This window comes from Bemisia tabaci, chromosome 9 (genome assembly GCF_918797505.1).
Source record: "Bemisia tabaci chromosome 9, PGI_BMITA_v3".
NCBI lineage: Eukaryota > Metazoa > Arthropoda > Insecta > Hemiptera > Aleyrodidae > Bemisia > Bemisia tabaci.
In genome coordinates, this window is record NC_092801.1 from 4571052 (window position 1) to 4591175 (window position 20124).

The 20124-nt window shown below is 41.9% G+C and overlaps 1 protein-coding gene across 3 annotated transcripts in view; it reads right to left on the bottom strand.

Moving 5' to 3' along the window:
* The window catches only part of Mctp (multiple C2 domain and transmembrane region protein), a 338130-nt gene that overhangs the window by 140668 nt on the left and 177338 nt on the right, over window positions 1–20124 (bottom strand). For all 3 annotated transcript variants that reach the window (XM_072304484.1, XM_072304485.1, XM_072304486.1), the window contains 2 exons: window positions 18526–18668; window positions 16771–16850 (listed from right to left, as the gene is read on the bottom strand). In XM_072304484.1, the coding sequence (XP_072160585.1) occupies window positions 16771–16850; window positions 18526–18668 (223 nt within the window). The remainder of the gene's footprint in view (window positions 1–16770; window positions 16851–18525; window positions 18669–20124) is intronic.

The following is a 20124-nucleotide window of genomic DNA, read 5'->3' on the forward strand; positions in this document are numbered from 1 at the left end:
GGGCGATTTGACTCACGTAGAGTTTTGAGTTTCATGTGAGCGGGCAGTTCAAATTCCTCGTAACCAATGTGAAATAAAAACGTTAATATCTTCGTTAGGAGTTGGTTTCCGTAATTTTCGTTGTGTGAATCGTTTTCTACGCTAAATTCTGGTTAAGTAACATGTATCAGATCGCTTAAATTCGTACCTTGTCTAATGGTCCATTCTAAGATTCTAATTATCCAAATGATCACGGCACAAGTGCTCTAAATAAGGACGTGTCTCATCCCGGAGATAGAACACCGCAAGTCCATCTGCATGAGGGTTTAAAACGCAGTTAAAGCAGCTAAGAAGCGCCCGCGCGGAGGACAAGAGGACCTCCCACCCACCACACCGCGCCGGTTCCTCGGTTTTTATCTCGAGGCGGACTCAGGGGTGTGACCAAAAATCACCCTTCGACGCAAACTTTAATTGGCGCCCGTCCACGGCAGCATAGGTATACTGCGGAAGCAAACCACCTGCTTTCTTTAAAGTCACGTTGCGGGGCCATTTCAGCTAGCCAATCCACCTCCCGAACTTTTCACGTTAGTGTTAGTAGGTGTCCAAACGACGCACCAGTACATGGCTATCCGCCGAGAATTGATGACTCGGCGAATGTACTACTACCCGTCTTATCAGCAGCCTGATTGTTGAAATTTTTGGTTTTGTCGGGACGACATAGATGACACAGGTTTAAAGGCGGAGCGTGATTGGTCGGCTATGTCTCATCGCTGGCGCATTTTACGACCGAAAAACGTAATTCCGCGAATCGGCCTATTTTCTCCCCATTTAAACCAATGTAATTGCTCCCAAAATTTTCATCGCTTTGGGGGAAAGTTTAGACTTCAGCTATGGTGCTGAAACTTCATATTTGTCTTTTGGGGGCCAAAAGGAATGGGAAAAAGCCCGGGGAGCAAGGTTTTGGGATGGTTGTCTAAAAACGGAACACCCTAACCTCCCACCCCACCACCCGCGCCCGGTTCCTCGGTTTTATCTCGAGGCGGACTGAGGTGTGACCAAAATCACCCTTCGACGCAAACTTTAATTGGCGCCCGTCCACGGCAGCATAGGTATACTGCGGAAGCAAACCACCTGCTTTCTTTAAAGTCACGTTGCGGGCCATTTCAGCTAGCAATCCACCTCCCGAACTTTTCACGTAGGTGTTAGTAGGTGTCCAAACGACGCACCAGTACATGGCTATCCGCCGAGAATTGATGACTCGGCGAATGTACTACTACCCGTCTTATCAGATGTTGGCGCCGCTCGCGCCGCCAATATTTATCCTGCAATCTATCAGGTAGGCAAACCGCCCGTGCCTCATGTCGCGCCGCGCGCCTAGTTCCGCCGCCCGCCCGATCGCGCTGCGGGCTTTCTAACCGCCCCCCCGGCTTTCCATAAGATATTTAAATTCGTTTCTTGATTATTTAATCGTTTTAAAAGGTAACATTTCTCTTTGATTCCTTTTCTCAGTAAATCCTTAATTACAACACTCACTGGTGCCTCCCTTCACAACCTTTCTCAACTTAAAACACGCGTCCGCGTAATTCCTTCTCAAATCCAGTTTGACCGGTTGGCCCGTGTGCCGTATCTGAATTATGCTTCACCTATCGCTCTCTGGTAATGTCTTGGGGCAAGTGTTTTCGCCCCGCAGACGTACTTGCCTACGCTACAGCATTCCTTCCTTATCAGATAACTTCATCTTCTTTTCTCTCTCATTTCCATTAACAATAATTTCATGGTAAAAGGCAATCTTTTTAGAAGACGTACATTACACTTTCATCAGAAAGTGCTTAAAGCCAAAAAAAAAAAAAAAAAAAAAAAAAGTATTTGCCTCCAGGAGAAGACAGTTACATTGGTAGAAATTTGGGTTCATCACATTCCACAGGCGGCATTTTCCCCAACGTGGGAGCCGCAGATATCAGGAATAATGTAATTTCGTTATCAAAACGCTGAAAACGACGGAAAAAAATGTCGAAAATTGGATTTTGCGCCGCTTCGGACACGATCTGTGGTTCACTTCAGCGGTCATACATACACCCTTCATCAATGAAATTGGAATTCAGAATTAAGTAATGTTGTATTCTTCACCAATTGTTTTCACGGATAATGACCGTGTGGGTGTGAAAGTAAGGGTGAGCACCGGGAAGGGGGGGGGGGTGATTCACAGCCACGACCTCGTCGTGGGCCCTGGGTTGTTTCTTGTGAACAAGCTGAAACCTGCAGTGATAGAGCCATGTTTCATCCCGGTTGAAACAGTTGCAACGCAATATGCAATCCAGACTACCTTTTCTTCATCTGGGAATTTGAAAAAGAAGGTAAAAGTAACTCCTTCCTTGAAGCAACTTTTCTTAATTCTAACCCGATTTTTGTAACAATCATTGTCAAAATTTTAATTTTTCGAGTTCCGGTCTTCTCCGATGTTTTTTTAACGGTCGGATTTCGGAAGAGCTGAAACAGCTGATGAGAGACTAGATGCTCGACCAGTTGATGAGGGACCGATCATAGTCGTAAATAATAGAGCGGAGTGTCAGTTTTTCTAAATTGAAACTATTACATACTTCCTACTACTTTAGATTTTCCCGAAACCAACATTCTCACATGCCCAAGTAGCATGAGTTGAAAGAAGTTGCAATTAAGTCGTCCGATTCTTGCAACTTTCAAGAACCGTGCTTGTTGCCTATCCTCCATCCTTGAAGGAGCGAAATTCATGTTGCAATTGAATCGGTGCGTGCGAAAACCGCTGATGTCCATATTTCCAGTCTGAAGTTTTTTTGAGTTGATAATACTTTTTAAGAGTTGATACAACCGTGAAAGTGATGAAAGGACTCGTTTTGGGATTAAGGAAACCCGAAGACGAGTTTTAACGCCACTTTCGTGGTCGCAACCAACTCCGAAAGGTACTATCAACTCAGAACATAAGACTGGAAAAATGGACATTATTGGTTTTCGCACGTCCCGATTCAATTAGAATTGCAATAATGCCATTTATCGTAGCCATTTTTGCTTGTGTCACGGATTGCCTACCAGCCCAATTCAAGGAGCCGAGTTAGCAATTCAATGTTTTCGGTCTAGACACCACTGTTCGCGGAAAATAAACTTATCCGAAAAGTCGTTGCATTAGTCAATCAGAAAACCATGTTCGATACGTTAATGAATTGGAAACTTCCACGTTTTAAGAATAATTCAACAGTTTTGGAAAATGTTATAAAACCTGTTCTAGCATCGAATAGATTTCATGTACATGCATTAGTTGAATAGGTCTTTAGACTTAAATTATGCGCTAAAAAGCGGATTTCCACCATTACCAGCGACTAAAACAAAAATCGCAATTGCGCCTTGCGGAAGGAAAGAGGTAAAAATTGAAGAAGAAGAGATTATAATAGCCCATTTTATAGTCGAGGAGCCAACTTGTCCACGGCTCATGTCATGTAATTTCGAATATTTATGTTTTTCGCTGCACCCTATCACCAAAAATCCGGTATTTTGATTAAGGTAGCACTTAGAAACTTGATAGGTGAGTTCGTAGCCGAAGTGATACAAAATATGGAAGTATCAACTAATAAGAAAGATGGACGATTTCTGAAGAAAGACGAAGAATTTCACAGCTGGCTACCCCACTTTACATGAATTAAGCCTCGCTAACCGAGCGGTGAAATTATATCTTGATATCGAGTGGCAGAAGAGAGAATACGAGGGGGAAAACTTATTTTCACCAGATGAGGCTCGTTTCCAAGATTTTAAGCCCGAATTTGAGTGTTATGTCCGGGAAAAATTTCGAAAATAACCTTCTTTTTATTGGTCCGACTCTTCGAATGATATCACACAGACGCCTCCACAAGGCACTCCAACATCTTCGATAGATATTTTGTCAATTATTTATGCTTATATGGCTGGCGAGGCCCCCAACGAGTCTGAAGGCAGATTCAAAACCGAAGCCGCTGATTGGGATGAATACCGCGCGCAGCTATCCATCGCGTGGGTGGGAAAGAGGCCGAACGAACCTGTGATCGCAACAGACGAAGAAATCGAGTCAAGGGTTATGAAACTCGAGGAAACGACCACCGATACATGCCTTAAAATGTTCCGATGTGCCGATGTATGCATGTTGTGTGTGTGTGTTGTAATGTGATGTTACGATAATACGATGTTACGATCTGATCAAGATTGCTTTTCGGCTATCCCAATTATAAAAGGTTTACCCTGGAACATCAAACAACAACTCCGCGATGGTGAAGTAAAGCAATTGTTCAATCTACTTCGAAATCTCCTCCTGAGCAAGGCATTTTATGATTTAAACGAATTCCTGAATTCACCTGTTGAGTAACATTCTACTAGCCATTACATAATGTAACAGTTGTAATTTATATTCTTAATTATTGTATATTCTAATTCCTAGCGTTTTTTGACCTGTGCCATAGCTCTAATAATAGGGCTCTCATGTACGTATGTCATAATAAATAAATAAATAAATAAATAAATGTTGATAGCTGCCGCCAGACGGTGAAGCGGCGACCTGTCCATGGACAAGGACAGAAGGTCCTTCCAACGGGCGGGGGATTCCCTCCTGAGACAGGAGAGACGGAACGCCGGGCAGAAGGCCAGAAGGGACTACAAGGAATCCCTGAGGAAAGCCAAGAGAGAGTCGTGGAGGGAGTTGGTGACCTCTACGGCGGGAGACCCCTGGAGCATAGTGTACAAGCTTCAAGGCGAGAAAGTGAAACCGCAAGAGGTAATCGGGACCGTGGGGCTCGGCGGGGACGCTGGCGAGACCCGCTCCTTTACCGACACCTACGGGAAGCCCCGCGGGAAATTCTTTCCGGAAGATTCCCCCGAGTCGGACACACCTGAGCAAGCCGCTCTGAGAGACGCAGTTGCAGATGACAGTAACGGGTGTGCAGTCACTCAAAATTGCCAACTCACGATATCCACCTCTAATCTACCAAATCTTCACTCTTACACTAATAATTTCCCTATACTTTTTTTTCACTCCCACCAACCGTCTTACCCTCTGTTTTATTCAATCTACCTTTTGTCCAAACAAATCATTCTCTCTCACACATTCAATTCCTACCGTATGTTCACTTTGTTTGTTTTCCATTACCCAGTCTCTGGTCATAGGAAGTCGCTCTGCCGGGTATCAGAGCGTGAAAATGGTGAAGGGTTCTCACCCTCTCCCTACTCAACTCCTCTTTTTTATCAACCCCTCACCTTTTTCCATGTTTCTAATTTTTTCTTTTTCACACCTCTACAGTCGGTATCTAATCACCTGTAACCTACTCACTACAATAAACACACTAGTCTAAAGTCGGCTGCAGGTGCTTAGTCACAAAGCCATTAAACAACAGAAGAAAAAAAAAAAAAAAAAAAAAAAAAAAAAAAAAAAAAAAAAAAAAATTGCCAACTCTGCCCACTCACTCGTCGATTTTTTCATGTTCGCGCATGCGCATTAAACAGCAAATCCGGCAACATCGAAACTGAAGGGATGCCCCATCCCTTTAGAAGGGATGCTTTTGCTTGAAGAAATTGACGGATCCCCAGCCGCCCGGGACAATGTGGTCCAGATGGCCCATGCGTTCTGAAGGTGGGTCGACTTCTTAAAACGGCCCTTTTTAGGGCCAAAAAACTAAAACTGTAAATTATTCCCTACCCTGCAAGTACGATAACTGTTTGAATTATACCAAAGTGCAAGAAAGATAATCATTGAAGCAAGAAACTGCTACGAGAACGCGTCTTGCCTCACTGGAGAGAGTTGTAAGGAAAACCTGACATCCTGGACGAAGCGCTGCTGGGCCCCCTTAACGGGTGCGAAAACATTTGACCGAGGATACGCAGAGGGGCTCACCCAAGGACATTGCGGCCCTTTGGGAAAGCTACTTCTAGGGTCGCCACTCTGCGTCTGACAGCGAGGAAGTCGAGAAGTTGCTAACCCAAGGGGCCCACAAGGCTCCAAAAGAGGTCCTGAAGCGTGGAACCTCATTGCGGACGCGCTTCTCAGAAGAGACTCCCCTCCAGGCTGCCGAGTCTTCACATTCAGGGACGACATCGGGTTTTGCACCCGTTTGTCGCATGAGTTTTAAATGGAACCATTTCGCGTTTCCGGTTGAGCATTTCCGGTCGCATCACGCTCGACGGTTCATTGCCTTGACCACAACTGTAATCCCAATTTCCCAGAACTGCGTCAGAAAATTGGACGTATTTCACCCAAACGGAACTATGTGCATTAAGATATGAGCCCTGAGACGCATAAAAATACATGCGCAACGAGCTCACGTCATAGTGCACGTAGTTTCGTTTGGCAGAAATACGTACATTAGAAGCAAATTTTAGGGTAACTTTTTCGACAAAAGTCGATGCAAGTCTCGGTCTCGCAATAACAGCGTAGCGACGGCTCGTTTTTATTTTCAATTTATTGTCCGGTAGAAAATGAAATTGTAACTATTTTGAAACGTTCCGGGTTTTGTTCATCCTTTGTTATTTTTTTGCAGCCTTTCCCGAATTAAGTTGTTCTTTCATTATGTGTATTTTGGGTGATTAAGTTGTTTTTCATTTTTTCGATGAAAGACACTCCTCGTTCAGGACGCCGAAAATCAATGACACGAGATCAAGAAATTGATACTCTAGCTGATTTCATCGAAAATCCGCGGCAGACAATCAACGAGGTGGCAAACCGCATGGAGTTTCATAGAGTAAGACTCGTCGATTGCCTAAACATCACAAGTTTCATCCGTACAAAATTAAACTCGTCTACGAGTTGGACGAGGATGATCCTGATAGGCGACTCCAATCCTGTGCGAAAATGGAGGAGCTGATTGCAGCCGATCCAAATTTCAACGAAAGGACATGTTTTAGCGATAAACCGACAGCTTACAATGGAAGGATTCATGAAGCAAAAGGGAGGATTATTGTAGCAAATGATCTCTGCCAAAGGACGGAGAAAAGAGATGATATTTTGATGAACTGCGACGTTTTTCTTTATTAAAATACACTGTTAATAGACACAATGGGCCTGTTGCATGCAAGAGATACAGCCGTGCGAATGGACTTTTTAGTGGTTAAATGACACGAAAATTACGATGGTCACATTAAAAAAGTCTGAAATACACTCCTTACTGCACAATTTGCGTTGTTAGGAACGCGCTTTTTCAAATTTCCCGCGCCTGGGGGCAGTTTTCTGACGGAAACAATTAACGGCAACTCGCGGCTATTTCCGGTCAACTAAAACTGACAACGTAACTTAAAAATCGGAGCTCGTGATATCGTGAAATGAAATGTAGAAGGATTGCGTTGGATATTTAAAAGTTGATCGATTTGGTTACCGCATAAAGCGTATATGGACCACTATAAGAGATCACGTTGGGTTTGTAAACAAACTGAAGGAAAAAATAACAACAACAACAACGACTCGGCATCTTCCGGAAATCACCGAGCCCGCCGTTTGCTCGTTTCCGGTGCTTAGAAAACTGCCCCCAGACGCAGGAAATTTGAAAAAGCGCGTTCCTAACAACGCAAATTGCGCAGTAAGGAGTGTATTTCAGACTTTTTTAATGTGACCATCGTAATTTTCGTGTCATTTAACCTCTAAAAAGTCTATTCGCGCGGCTGTATCTCTTGCATGCAACAGGCCCATTGCTGAGACTGGTCTCAAGAAAACCCCCATATCGGTGGAGAGAGCCATACGCAATTCCCAGAAAAAATCAACGTTTAGTGTGGCATCTTCGGAAACCAAATCATTGGCCCTTTTTTCATCGAGGGAAATCTTACGGGCCCCCTTTATCTATAGATGCTGGAAGACATGGTTGTGAATAAAATTGTAGAGGTCATTAATAAAAAAATCTGACGAAGATTTTGACCCTTGGTTCCAACAGGACGGTGCCTCTGCGCACTTTGCATTAATCGTGCAACATTTTCTTGATGCAGAATATATCTCCAGAGAAAGATGGGACGGCGTGGAGCTATCGAATCGGCCAGCATGATCCCCCGATTTAACTCCGTTGGATTTTTTTCTCTGGGGCCACCTCAAACCCTGATAAAATGTAAAACAATTTATAGTATCAAGTAAGTATTGACGTCTGTTTAAATAAATGTATTCTTTGGGAATGACACTATTTCAGTAATTACAACCGGAAAATTGGCCGAGTGCTAGACCACAAGATAATTTTTTGGCTAATAATGAAAAATTTCTTTCTCCCGATGACCATTTCAACTTATGTAATCCGTAACTTGATAATAATTATTTTTTTTTTTCAGATATTTACACGAAGCGAACCAAAGAGACTGCAGAATTAGACGAAGAAAACGAGGAAAGAAAAACAAATTCATACCTAAGACCTAAAACCAACGTTTTTTAGACAAAACCGCGCGACGTTGCCGAGTTGATACGGCGAATTATCAACCAATGAACGTGCAAACAGCACAGATGAATTCCTTAAAATGCTAGGAAAAGTTCGTATGAAGAATTCGAATATGGGCTGTAATAATTTAAAGGTGAAGTTGTTTTGATCGGGATGCATCGTAATCGATAATTATGTACCTGGTTTTCTCCCTTGAGTGATAAGAATAACGCGATCACGACGAGCCGGGTGAACCTTTCGAAATTTTTTATGATAAGTTTTCAATATTTTAGTGCTTTATTATGTTCGTTATACGTAAGCGGATGTCTGTGTCGGGGATGTCTGTTTGATGTCTGATGATGCCTGTTTCAGGAGCCGATCCAGTTCGACGCGGACGACGAAGAAATTACAGAGTCTTGACTTTCCTCTTTATGAGAGCCTCTTTAATATTGTTTAATATTGTTTAGAATGGTTGAAATTTAATTGAATAATGAAATTTTTTGAATGATAATGATGAATTGCTTTGATTTTTTTTCGTAATCTGTTAATTTGAAGATTCTCCCAAGCTCTTATGGACAACAGCGTGGACTCGAAATCGACGGTGTGAGTCGGCAAGAAGATTAATTGTTTTAATGCTTAAGAATGAGAATTTTTCTGCGAAGCAAGAATTTTCTTTCAACCTCGGAGAGAAATGACGGCAGTTTTAACGAGTTGCAGTAGAGGAGTTGACTGCTTTAAAAGTAAATTATGACAGGAAGTCTGGGACGTTGGAAATTGAGTTGTGTGATTGGCGATTTACACCGTCGACATAAGGTGGAAGGTAAGATTCGGAACGGTAGTAGATGATCAATGCACGGTTGGTTGAAGAGTGTTGCACAAGCGTTGCGCCAATTCAGCTTCCCTCAATTTTATGGGCAGGAATCGCTGCTGTCGATGGCGAATTAGGTGTCGATGAAGAGTTTGATGATAGAATGGAGTTCGAAACATCACAGGTCAAATTCAGGCTGTCCTGAACCTATTCCTCATTGCCGGTGTTAGTAGCTCAATGTTTGTGGCATACAGAGCCGCGAAGAATGCCAGAAAACTACGTCTACAGCTTGTTACCCGCCCAAAAGTCGATCCTCTCGGTCGGTGACAAGCTCATCATAGACCGAAACGTATACCACCAGGCCCGCCACATCCCTTCTCGGGCCCTGGTACCAGTTTTAAGGTCCGGGCCCCAAGCACGGGAGGGGCGGGGTCCGAGGGGCATCCCCTGAGAAATTCTAGAATTGATACGACTTATCGGACGCATTTTGAAGCTTCCATAGAGAATTTTTCCATCAATTTCTGCGGAATAATTATGTTTTTTTTCTACTTTCAGCACAAAATACTTGCGAATTGCTGCATTCAAAACATCTGGAAAATTTGTATTTTTTTTTTTTTTTTTTTGGGGGGGGGGATACATGATACTATTTTCAGTTCTAAGAGGGCCAGGCCCCCTGGACTCCCCCTTCGTTGGTCTATGGCAAGGGATTTGAGCCATGAGCCATTGAAGTCGAGGATGCCCAGACTGAAGACTCTTAGCATCTGACGACGGAAGAAAATGAAACGCAGTTACTAAAAATATCCCTCTGTACTGAGAATCTTGAAAACAGATAGAGATTTTCCAAGAAGTATACTTCTTTGAAAATTTAAGAAGAATTCCACAGTGCCCCAGCGTGTTTCTGAAAATCTATTAACCTTTTGCGAAATTTTTAGGGTAAATTTTTCACTTTTTTTTTTACGAAACAAGGGTTGCATGTGAATTCGTGGTGGCTTTTCACGGGTAACACGGGCCCCCGGCCGGCCCGGTACCAGGGACCCAGTATCCCCCCCCCCCTTGTGGCGGGCCTGTATACCACACACATCAGCAGTTTCGCACTGTCTTCAGCTCCAAGTGGGAAGTGGACGAGGACGGTGAGCGGATCAGCGTCCCGTTCCTTCCCGTTAGTGTCAATGTGACGCGCGCCAACTTCCATGAGACACTCGTAAGAGTGACGGGCCCCGAGTCAACGAGCCGCGGTCTTCAGAGGCTTGAATTTAGTCTACTAACACAGTAATAAATCAGTCCTAAATCTTAACTGATTCCCTATTTTCTTAATCTTATTATTAAGAATTCCTGAGTTCTGGTGTTTGAATTATTTTATTGTTCGTCTATATATCGTCACCTTCCAGGCAAAGTATCACAAGCGCCATGCGACGTTTAAAAATATCCGCCGCCATTTTATTTTTTTACAGAGAAATTGTTCAACGAAGCTGTCCGAAAATTTCACTGAATTTTCTTTGTGCTGCCGATAAAATTTAGTGAAATTTCCAAACAGATTCAACCAACAATTTCTCAGTAAAGAAATAAAATGGCGGCGGAAATTTTTAAACGTCGCATGGCGCTTGTGATACTTTGCCTGGAAGGTGACGATATATCTATATTGCAACTTCTAACTACCGAATTTATCAACTTTTATCATTATAATAAAATAAAAATTGGAGTTTGTATATTTATCTCTTTATTTTTATTTATATTATTTATTGATATTTTAGGTTTGGTTCCTTATATTTTCTCTGGTTCTTCACACTTTGCGTTTTCTATTAGCTTTGGTTTTCCTTTTCAATCCTCAAACAATCCCACAATGACGGCATCCAATAGCAAGACGGTGCCCCTGCACACTTAGCATTGATTGTGTCAATTGCGGCTGGTAGGTGTATAGATTGCTTCGGCTCGAACCGCCTGCCAGCATGTAGATCCCCACGAGTGTGACACTCTGCTGCACAACTTCTTTGAAAAGCCACGAGCGCCCCCTCCGCAGGTCGAGCACGCTGGCGCGGAGGTCTTCCAGCGGCTGGCGGAGAGAGCCACAGTCGAAAAAGCACATGAGCAGAAAAAACGTGAGGAGTTGATATCAACCTGCCGCGACGCCGTGTCCGCTCTTGAGGTGGCCCAAGTGGAGCTCGGGAAGGTGCGAGCCCAGCCAGCGGGACCATGACCATGAGGTCCTCCAGTTCCGCCGCTGGCAAACGGAGCAAAATGCGTTAGAAGACGTGCTGCTCCGTGAGCGAGCGGCCCTGGCTGAGGACATTGCAGAGCTAAAAGCAGCCAGGGCCCAGCTGTTTGCGCCGCCCCCCAGCCCCCCCCCCCCCAGCCTAGCTTTACCCCCCGCTCTCCCCACAGTCGAATGCACCCGCGAGGTGTGCAGGGTCGCTGCGAGGCACCGTGTTGGCATCCCTTATTGAGGCAATACCAAATCGCTACCTAAAATATCGCTAAATTTTACCGCTAAAAGTCATATATTATTTTATTTTTTATTTTTATTTTACCTTTTTTACCTTTTAATACCGCTCTAATTGCTACTTTCGCTTTCAATCCATTTTTATCGCTAATCCGCTAACCACCTCCACCACCCCCAAATTCCCCCCCCCCCCCTTATTCCTTGCTTATTGTATCGCACAAACGCGCCGCTTCTGCAACCGCAAGTGAGTTCACTTATCTGTCACTAGCAAATAGTTTAGTTTTAGTGTTAGTTTCCAAGTTCTTGGCCTTTTTCATATTGACGCCTCGCTGAGGCGCCAAGGCCGGGGGTGTTTGTTGGCCCCGATTTTCACCGTACTTTTTCGCTATAGTTGCCGCTACAAGTCGGGCTTACAGGACAGCAGGAGGAGGAAGCTCTGAGGCGGCTGATCGGCCAATCAGAGCAGATTAGGGATTTTCCCCTACATGCCCCGCGAGCCATCTCAGACTTCAGCTCGCGACGCCTCCCTTACGCCGAGAACGCCTTTACGTGCATCGTGTTTTTTGCCGCCTCTGCTGTTCCTGCTCCTCCTGCTGCTGCCTCGCTTTTCATCATCGCTCTTGGTAAAACAAGATAGCTCATTTAGTATTCGACGATTATTTTCCTGCTTTAGTTATGAAAATATGAATGAGAGTGTGCATACCGCCCAACCGCCCCCTTGTTCTTTACGCAACCGCTCCCCTTTTTCTCGTATGTCTACACTTTCGATCCCTTGCGCCCCCACGTGTGAGCTGCTACCATGCTAGGCTAGGTTTCAAGTACACGCGAGTAAGATGGCAAAATGACTAAGGCCCTTTGGTCAAACTGTAATCCCTGAAAATTCTGCTTTTGTCCGGTCAAATCGCAATGTGGCGCAATCGGCAAGCAAAGCTGCGTAGATGCAGCTTTGAGACTTACATTGAATCTTCAAGATAATTTAACCGAATTCATTGTTCAACAGCCGCCAAAAACGAAAACAGCGGAGGAGGTGACACGCGTTCATTCGGACGTCAGAAAGTTAATTCCTTCGGAACATGTAGTTCAAAATCCATATTTCTTTCACTGGTTTGACATTTATTCAGTTCTAACAGTCCAGAGCTGTATTCAGGAAGGTTATTTTCTGTTCCCCTCCAAAGCCTGTGTGCTGCCCTCTTTGAGATCTTAGATTAAAATAAAATTCAACTACTACATTTTTTTCCCTCCTTTTTAGAATCAGCGTGAAAAATCAGAAACCGATGAATCCCAATCTCACTTGCCAGTGACTTATCGACGAAAGGAATCAAAATCTGACCGATCCCGATCTCACTCGCTAGTGACTTGTCAAAAGGAGAAGACAGTGGATTCTGTAAGTTCTTTTAAATAGTCTACTTTTATTTTTCTGTAAAAATTTGTCATGTTTTATTTTATTTTTTCTTCATTGTCGTAATATAGGAAGAAAATTTAGAGGGGCACTAGCTCTTGCAGCTTTAAAGTGTGGAGAGCATTGTGGGACATTCAGGGGAAAGGAACAAAGCCATATGCAATGTCTGCCAAATTTCTTTGTAAAATGGTATGAGTAATAAGTTTGTAATGGTAATAAGTGTCCAAATTACATGGAGCCTTATGGTGAAAATATAGTTCGAACTTACTTTTGATGGTAGAAAATTGAAATTAAGTAATGAATTTTTAAGTCATTTTAGACTAGTTTTAATTGAAATCATTAATAATAATAAGTCAATTTTCTAAGAACGCACAAATCCCTTTGTTCTTCAAAGCTCTTATATAATATGGATTGCATTTTGCAAAAAGGAACCAAGAGTATTGCACTGTTTTTAAGGTTGCACAAGTTCTTTAGTCTTGGAAGAAAAACCTGCTTATCTATAAACAATTGTTGTTTTACACCGTAAAAACTGTAAATTTAACACAAAAATTAGCATGTAAATTTCATGTTTTTGCATGATTTCAGTACTTTAATTGCAAAGGATTAAGTTGCACAATCTTAGCAACATTGCAATGCTCATGGTTCTTTTTTGCAAAATGAAATCCATATAATGGTGAAATACATTGGGACTCTGTCTTCTGGTCCATTACTATGACTGAATTGTATGTTCTAACAGTCAAGAGCTGTGTTCAAGAAGGTTATTTTCTGTTCCCCTCCAAAGCCTGTAATGCCTACATATTGCCATCGACAGCGTTCATATTTGATCTTCATAATTCAGTAAAAGAACAAATTCCTGACCATTTGAAAATTGTTGAATCGCCTTCTTGGCTTAAAATCAAAGGAACCATGTACAAAAGAAGCATGATTCTCATCACAGGGTATTTAGATTTTTCTCCAACATTTGCTAAAATTATAAATATTTATTTTTACTCCAAGCAGGTTTACTTTTTGTGCTTAAAGTTAGAAACTCAATACTTTGATGAGCATTATTTTGGCTTTAAAGTTATGCCAACAGACTCGGAGAATATTTTTGTGCAATTAACCTCTCTTCCTCACCCTTTTCCATGTGTCTTGAGTACCTCCGGGATCGGTAAACTTTTTGTGTACATGGAATGTAATAGTTATGAGCTTAATCCTAATATGATCGATCCATGATGTGAGAAAAATGAAAATTACTCGCAAAGAGAGCAGCTTCCTTCGAGTAAGGAACCCGGAATGTAGTTTGACTGTGTCCGGTTGTGGTTTTTTCGCGCATTTTAGCGCAATACTTGTTTTCGTGAGAGTTAAATTGAGATAAAATCAATTAAAACCCACAGTAAGATATGATATTTTAAAAAACTAGTCAGCAAAATTTAATATTTAATTCCATTTAATTTGTCATTGAGAATGGCTTTAAATTGCTCTCAAGACGTTCCAGTTTTTCATGTTCCGAGGAAGGCCCCCGCCCCCCGGACTCCCCTCTGCAGCTGGGGGAGTCCCCTCAGACCCCTTTTAGCCCAAGTTCTATATCCTTCTGTGCCCCCCCCCCCCACAGAAAATTCCTAGTTCCACCCATGCATATACGCGGTAATTTTAAAACAGTTTTTAATTTAAGTATCCACTTTTATATTAAAGTCTTCTTGATTTTTCCGACGCGAACAACGAACTCGACGCCATCACCTTTCCAACAGACGAAAAAAAGTAACGGAAATTTGAAACAAATTTATTATTGGTGGCATTCATAAATTTGCGTACAGAATAAATAAATTTGTGCACAGAACAAATAAATTTGTGCCCGGTCCTAACTATTCCGAAATGCCTCCATGCAAATTCTAGACTTGTTACGTAACAAATAAGGTTGGTGCAAGGGCACAATTTATTGGTTTGCAGACGCAAAAAAATTGGTGCCGTCCACAAATTTCACTTCAACTCAATACGATTGTTCAGGACACCAATATTTTTTTTTCAATGCACTCTCTTTGGTGCTGTTCCTTTAGTTGAATTGCTCAACCACTGGAGTGTTGTTGCCTGGATAAGATCATTGGAAAAACCGATGTTCCGACTATGAATGTCGGAGGCTAGTGACGCGACGAGGGAGGCGGGCGTGAATCAACACATTTCGCAATTCCAGGAAAATATTCGACGGCCTGCGACAATCGCCCGAATCCCAACAGTTGAGTCAACAAAATAATTGCATGTAGTTCCGCACCTTCAATGACGCCTTGAAAAGCCTCCGGCTGACGTCATGAATTGCTAATCACAACGCCGGTGGGTGGAATTTATGTGCTCTTCTGTAGATAATTTGAGGGTGTTTAGCGGACCAGTGGGCCGATTATTGAAATTGATAGACAAAGCTATGGACAAAGAAGACAAAAGATACATGGAGGGATCACATTGATGGAAGCGGGTGGTTGCAATGGACAAAGGAGGTAGGTAATAGACTAACTAACGGCAACCGACGAGTGACCTGATAGTTAGTCCATCATTTTCTCCCTTAGTCTACAGGAACCACCCATGTCAACCTTTGTGTGTGTCTCCTTTGTCTATCAATTTCAATAATCGGCTCGCAGGTATACGTGCGGTTGGAGTTTCAAAAACAGACCTACCGGCCGTGTTCATGGTACACTGGAAAAAAAGTCGCTTGGACCTAGAGTCCAGACTCTTGAAAATAATGACAAGAAAAAATACTCTTGATTCAATCGGAGTTTTGCTTGAATCAAAAGGAAATCCGCTAAAATTAAGAGGCTTCGTTCTTGATTTAAACTAAAAACCGGTTGAATCAAGAGTAGTTTTTCTTGTCAATGTTTTAAAGAGTCTGGACTCTAGGTCCAAGCGACTTTTTTTCCAGCGTAGTCCATTGAACATTCCCAAGTTCGGCCATATGTAAATGATTTATACTGTGATCCCGGGTAGTTTCTGAGTACGCCTAGAACGTAACGTCATAAAAAGGGCACTTTTTGATAGCTTGAGCAAAATTAAACATTTTCAATTCAAAAATAAAACCCGACACTTTACTAATTGACCTATAGTGAGTTTGTGCGATAAGTTTGCCATAAATTTCGAGTGATACTGTGCCGTGCACAGGTGGTCGAATAGTTGCTTCGCGATCATGTAAACTGATCATAGATCATTTTGATTGTTATTTCTTGAATGCGTCACAGTCACTGATGTGCCCGACCTGACACGACTGACAGCATCCAGGAGGCCGTCAGAAAATTGTCCGTCCAACATTACGAATTGCTGTCGATCTCGTCGTATAATTACAGTCAAAAATCAATTTATAACTCTACTGAGACAATGTTGGACAATGGTAAGGATCCACGTGATAGAAAAGATTCGCTGGAAACGTTAACATCGGTAAACGTAGAAAGTTTAGAAGATCGTTTCAAAAGAGAGGAAACTTCGAGAAAACCCTCGTGCACCAAGAAAACCCGTCCATCCAACATTTCGAATTGCTGTCGATCTCGTCGTATAATTACAGCAAAAAATCAATTTATTACTCTACAAAGACAATGATCAGGCTGTGGTAAGGATCCATGTGATAGAAAAGATTCGCTGGAAACATTGACATCGGTAAACGTAGAAAGTTCAGAAGATCGTTTCAGAAGAGAGTAAACTTCCAGAAGACCCTCGTGCACTAAGAAAACCCGTCCTGCACGAACAAATTTCTGAATGGCATTCAAAAATATAATGGGCAAACCGAGCGATGAGTAAAAATTAAGATTTTTAGCATGCTTACCTTCCTAATTCTAAGGCAGTTAAGTCTAGGAACGAAGCGCCCATGAAGTCATCTTGCAACCCCCAGTCGTAGTCGAAAACCTACAAAAATAGAAAATTCTCAATCATAATTTGAATTCACTGCTAAAAGAGTGAGAGAGAATTCCAATTTTCATTTTTCAATTTCAAAAAATGAACGCACGAACTAAACTTCAAATGAAAAACGCGCTTGAATCTTGCCGCCACTCCAATTATTGATGCTTGTTGCTTCATTAGTGATTTATGCTGAATGTTGGGTTTCTTAGTTTCACTTAACCTGCAAATTCTTTATTTCTTTATTTAATTGTCACCTGCATGCTATAATGTAGTTAGTACCCGTAATTTTTAATTCACATCAGCATGTCCTTAGATTATGCATGTACTAAATGTACTTGTACTTGCTTGTAGTCTGTGATCCTTATGTATACCACTGAAGATGGCCCTATGGGCTGAAATGCATTTGGGTAAATAAAAAATGTAATTTATGCATCTACTTGACGTACCTTACTCTCTCCGAATCAACTAAACTTCGATTACTTAAAAATTATTTCTTAAATCTCTCTCTATGACTGCGTTATTGACATGCCTCTGATTGGTGTCAAAATGTTGTAGAGGAGGCTTGTCTTCCCGAGTGCGGAGGAAGTGAATGGCTAGTGCTTATCGCTAACACAAAAATCGATGAAAGGTCGCATCCATAAATCATCTTAATTTTATCGGTTTATTTTATTTTACGGATATTCGTTGAAAAGCTCTTCCAAGTGCGTAAGAAGAAAGTTAGGACGATTGAAATGATCATATCGAAGGCTAACGAACAATAACTCCAAATTGACCATTTCGACAAAGGTGAGTCGGTGACTTCGCCGCACTCTACACTATGAAGTACACAAGTCGGAGATGACGCTGTGTTGTGTATATTGTATGAAAAAAATGCACATCTAACCTTATAATTACCAAAGTTAAGGATTCACTTTGTTCACCAAATTGTCAGTTTGCAGATCGGCGGTATTATTCGTTGGCCATCGATATGCATGACGTCGATTTGCAAATTATGGCATTTATTTTAATTCATTGAAAGATAAAAAAAATTGTTCAATTAAAAAAATTTAAAGCCACATCTGAAACCTCAGTAGTTTATCGTTGCGAGGCACGGAAAAAAAAAGTGTCAGAGATTATCCCCTGAAATTGTGGTACTACTCCAATTTGTTGGATGATATGGACATTTCCAATTAAGTTTGGTAGCACCGCAACATTTGGGTTAGTAACCTAATTTATCGGGACACTACCAAAATTAATTGGGATACTACCACAATTAATCGGGGTAGTACCACAATTAATTGGGAATGTCCATATAATCCAACAGCTGGGACTTAACCCCTGCCTCTTTTTTTCCGTGGGACAAGAAAACTCGTTGCGTCGTGCAAACAACTTGCGAAAACGAATGTTCCCTCCTCGGAATGATAGTTTATCAGTTTGCGGCAACTAAAAAATTAGTTGTAACTGGGAAAGAAATTCGTTAGCCGTTGCCGCACATGGCTCAGCGAGTTTTTTCTCCACACAAATAGAACCGTCAGAATACTTCTTTTTCCTCTTTTTCTCCTCTTCTTCTTTCACTTTTTCTTCTTCTTCTTCTTCTTCAATAAATTCGGGGTGTCTTCAGTACTTCCAAACGTCATAACCTTTTATTTAACCAAGGTTAAGCTGACGTATATTAGGGTGGGTGAGGCACGTCAAAACTTACTTTGATGTGGACAGGCGTGAAAACGTCCTCAACGGGCAGAGTGAAGCTTTCGTCCCATTGCGGGTTCAAATCCCTGTATATTGTTTTAGATTTGTACATGAGCCGACCGTTGACTTTGAATTTCACGTAGGGGTCACTAGTTCCTGAAATTCCAGAACAAATGTTCAAGTTATTGCAAGAATGTCTCCACGTCATTGATATTACGGGACAAATATTCCTATAAATATGTATCCCTAGGATTTCTATATGAGGACTTATATGTAACAATCGCGGTCGCTGACATCCGCCATTTTTAGGGCAAACGCTTGCTTCGAATTCTGGAGCCCTCAAGAATGCCTGTGCGAAGTTTCAGACTTCCAGCGTAATTTTTCGGCGGAACATGAACTGAAAACCATGTTATTTGTAAAAACAGCGGATATGAGGATCCAATGTTCTCAGTGTTCTCCCCAGCTGGCATGGCAGGACACCGCACGAGATAGCGCACATGCGATCACTGCACTGCCCGCGCACTAGCCACGGGCTGCAGCTGACACTCAAATAATACGTATCTGGATCGTTTCGCCAGACTTGATGAGTTTATAACTGATTCTATAATTTGTTCCTTATTTTTGTTGCAGAAGTTACAGGCGGTTTAGTTTTTTGTTGAATTTGATTAAATGACTCAACATTGACATACTTTTGGTTCATTTCAATCGTTTCACCGAAATTACCCTTCCTGAAGACTTTGTTTCATGTATAAAAAAGTGTTCTCAGTAAAAATAGCGGATGTCACATTTTTTTCAAATCGCTGTTACTCCTTCAATTTTTCACTTACATAGATCGTGAAACGTGTGTTTTTTACAGGAAGAGTTGCTCTTCATGAACATTTTTACAAGAATCCTCTCGGTTCTACAGGCGGCAAAGTGCAAAGCTTCGAAAACTTCAAACGCGGTTTTCTCACAGTGTGAAAACTCGACATCCGCTATTGTTACATGCAAGTCCTCATATGTTCCTAAAATGTATTCCTGTAAATGTGTATTCCATGAATATGTAAATGGAGCATTCCTTGCAAATAGAGCAGGGGAATGCGAGCATGCAACGATCAAACGAGACGTATCGATAATGAGCCTCAATGCGCAGGAACATAGAAATCGCTTGGAATGTCAAATGGTGGAATTGATTCACAACGTTTTCATTGTTTTGATCAATTTCTGCAATGAGGAAAATTGTGAAAGCTAATTAAAAAATAGCTTTAGAGTGAAAAAAACAGAATTTGTTATCGTGGAAAAGTATTTGATAATGTGGTATAGTGTGCGTGCATGCGATCTGAAAAAACAGTGTGCTGGTCACATGGTAAGAATCCTGGACAATGATTCATTCATTACTCATATATTTGTTTACAAACATTCTCAACTGCATTCTCATTGCATTTGATAGTTGAAGTTGGGTTTAGCGCAATGAGGAAAGTTGAACTACATTTAGCAATTTGGAACTATAAATTCTAGCCCGGTTTAAAAACAACGTATGTGCCATTAGTTTCCCTTTGCACATAAGTGTTTTTCCAGATGAGTCAGAATTTAAGTTCCGAATTGCAAAATGTAGTCCGGTTGATCCTCGACT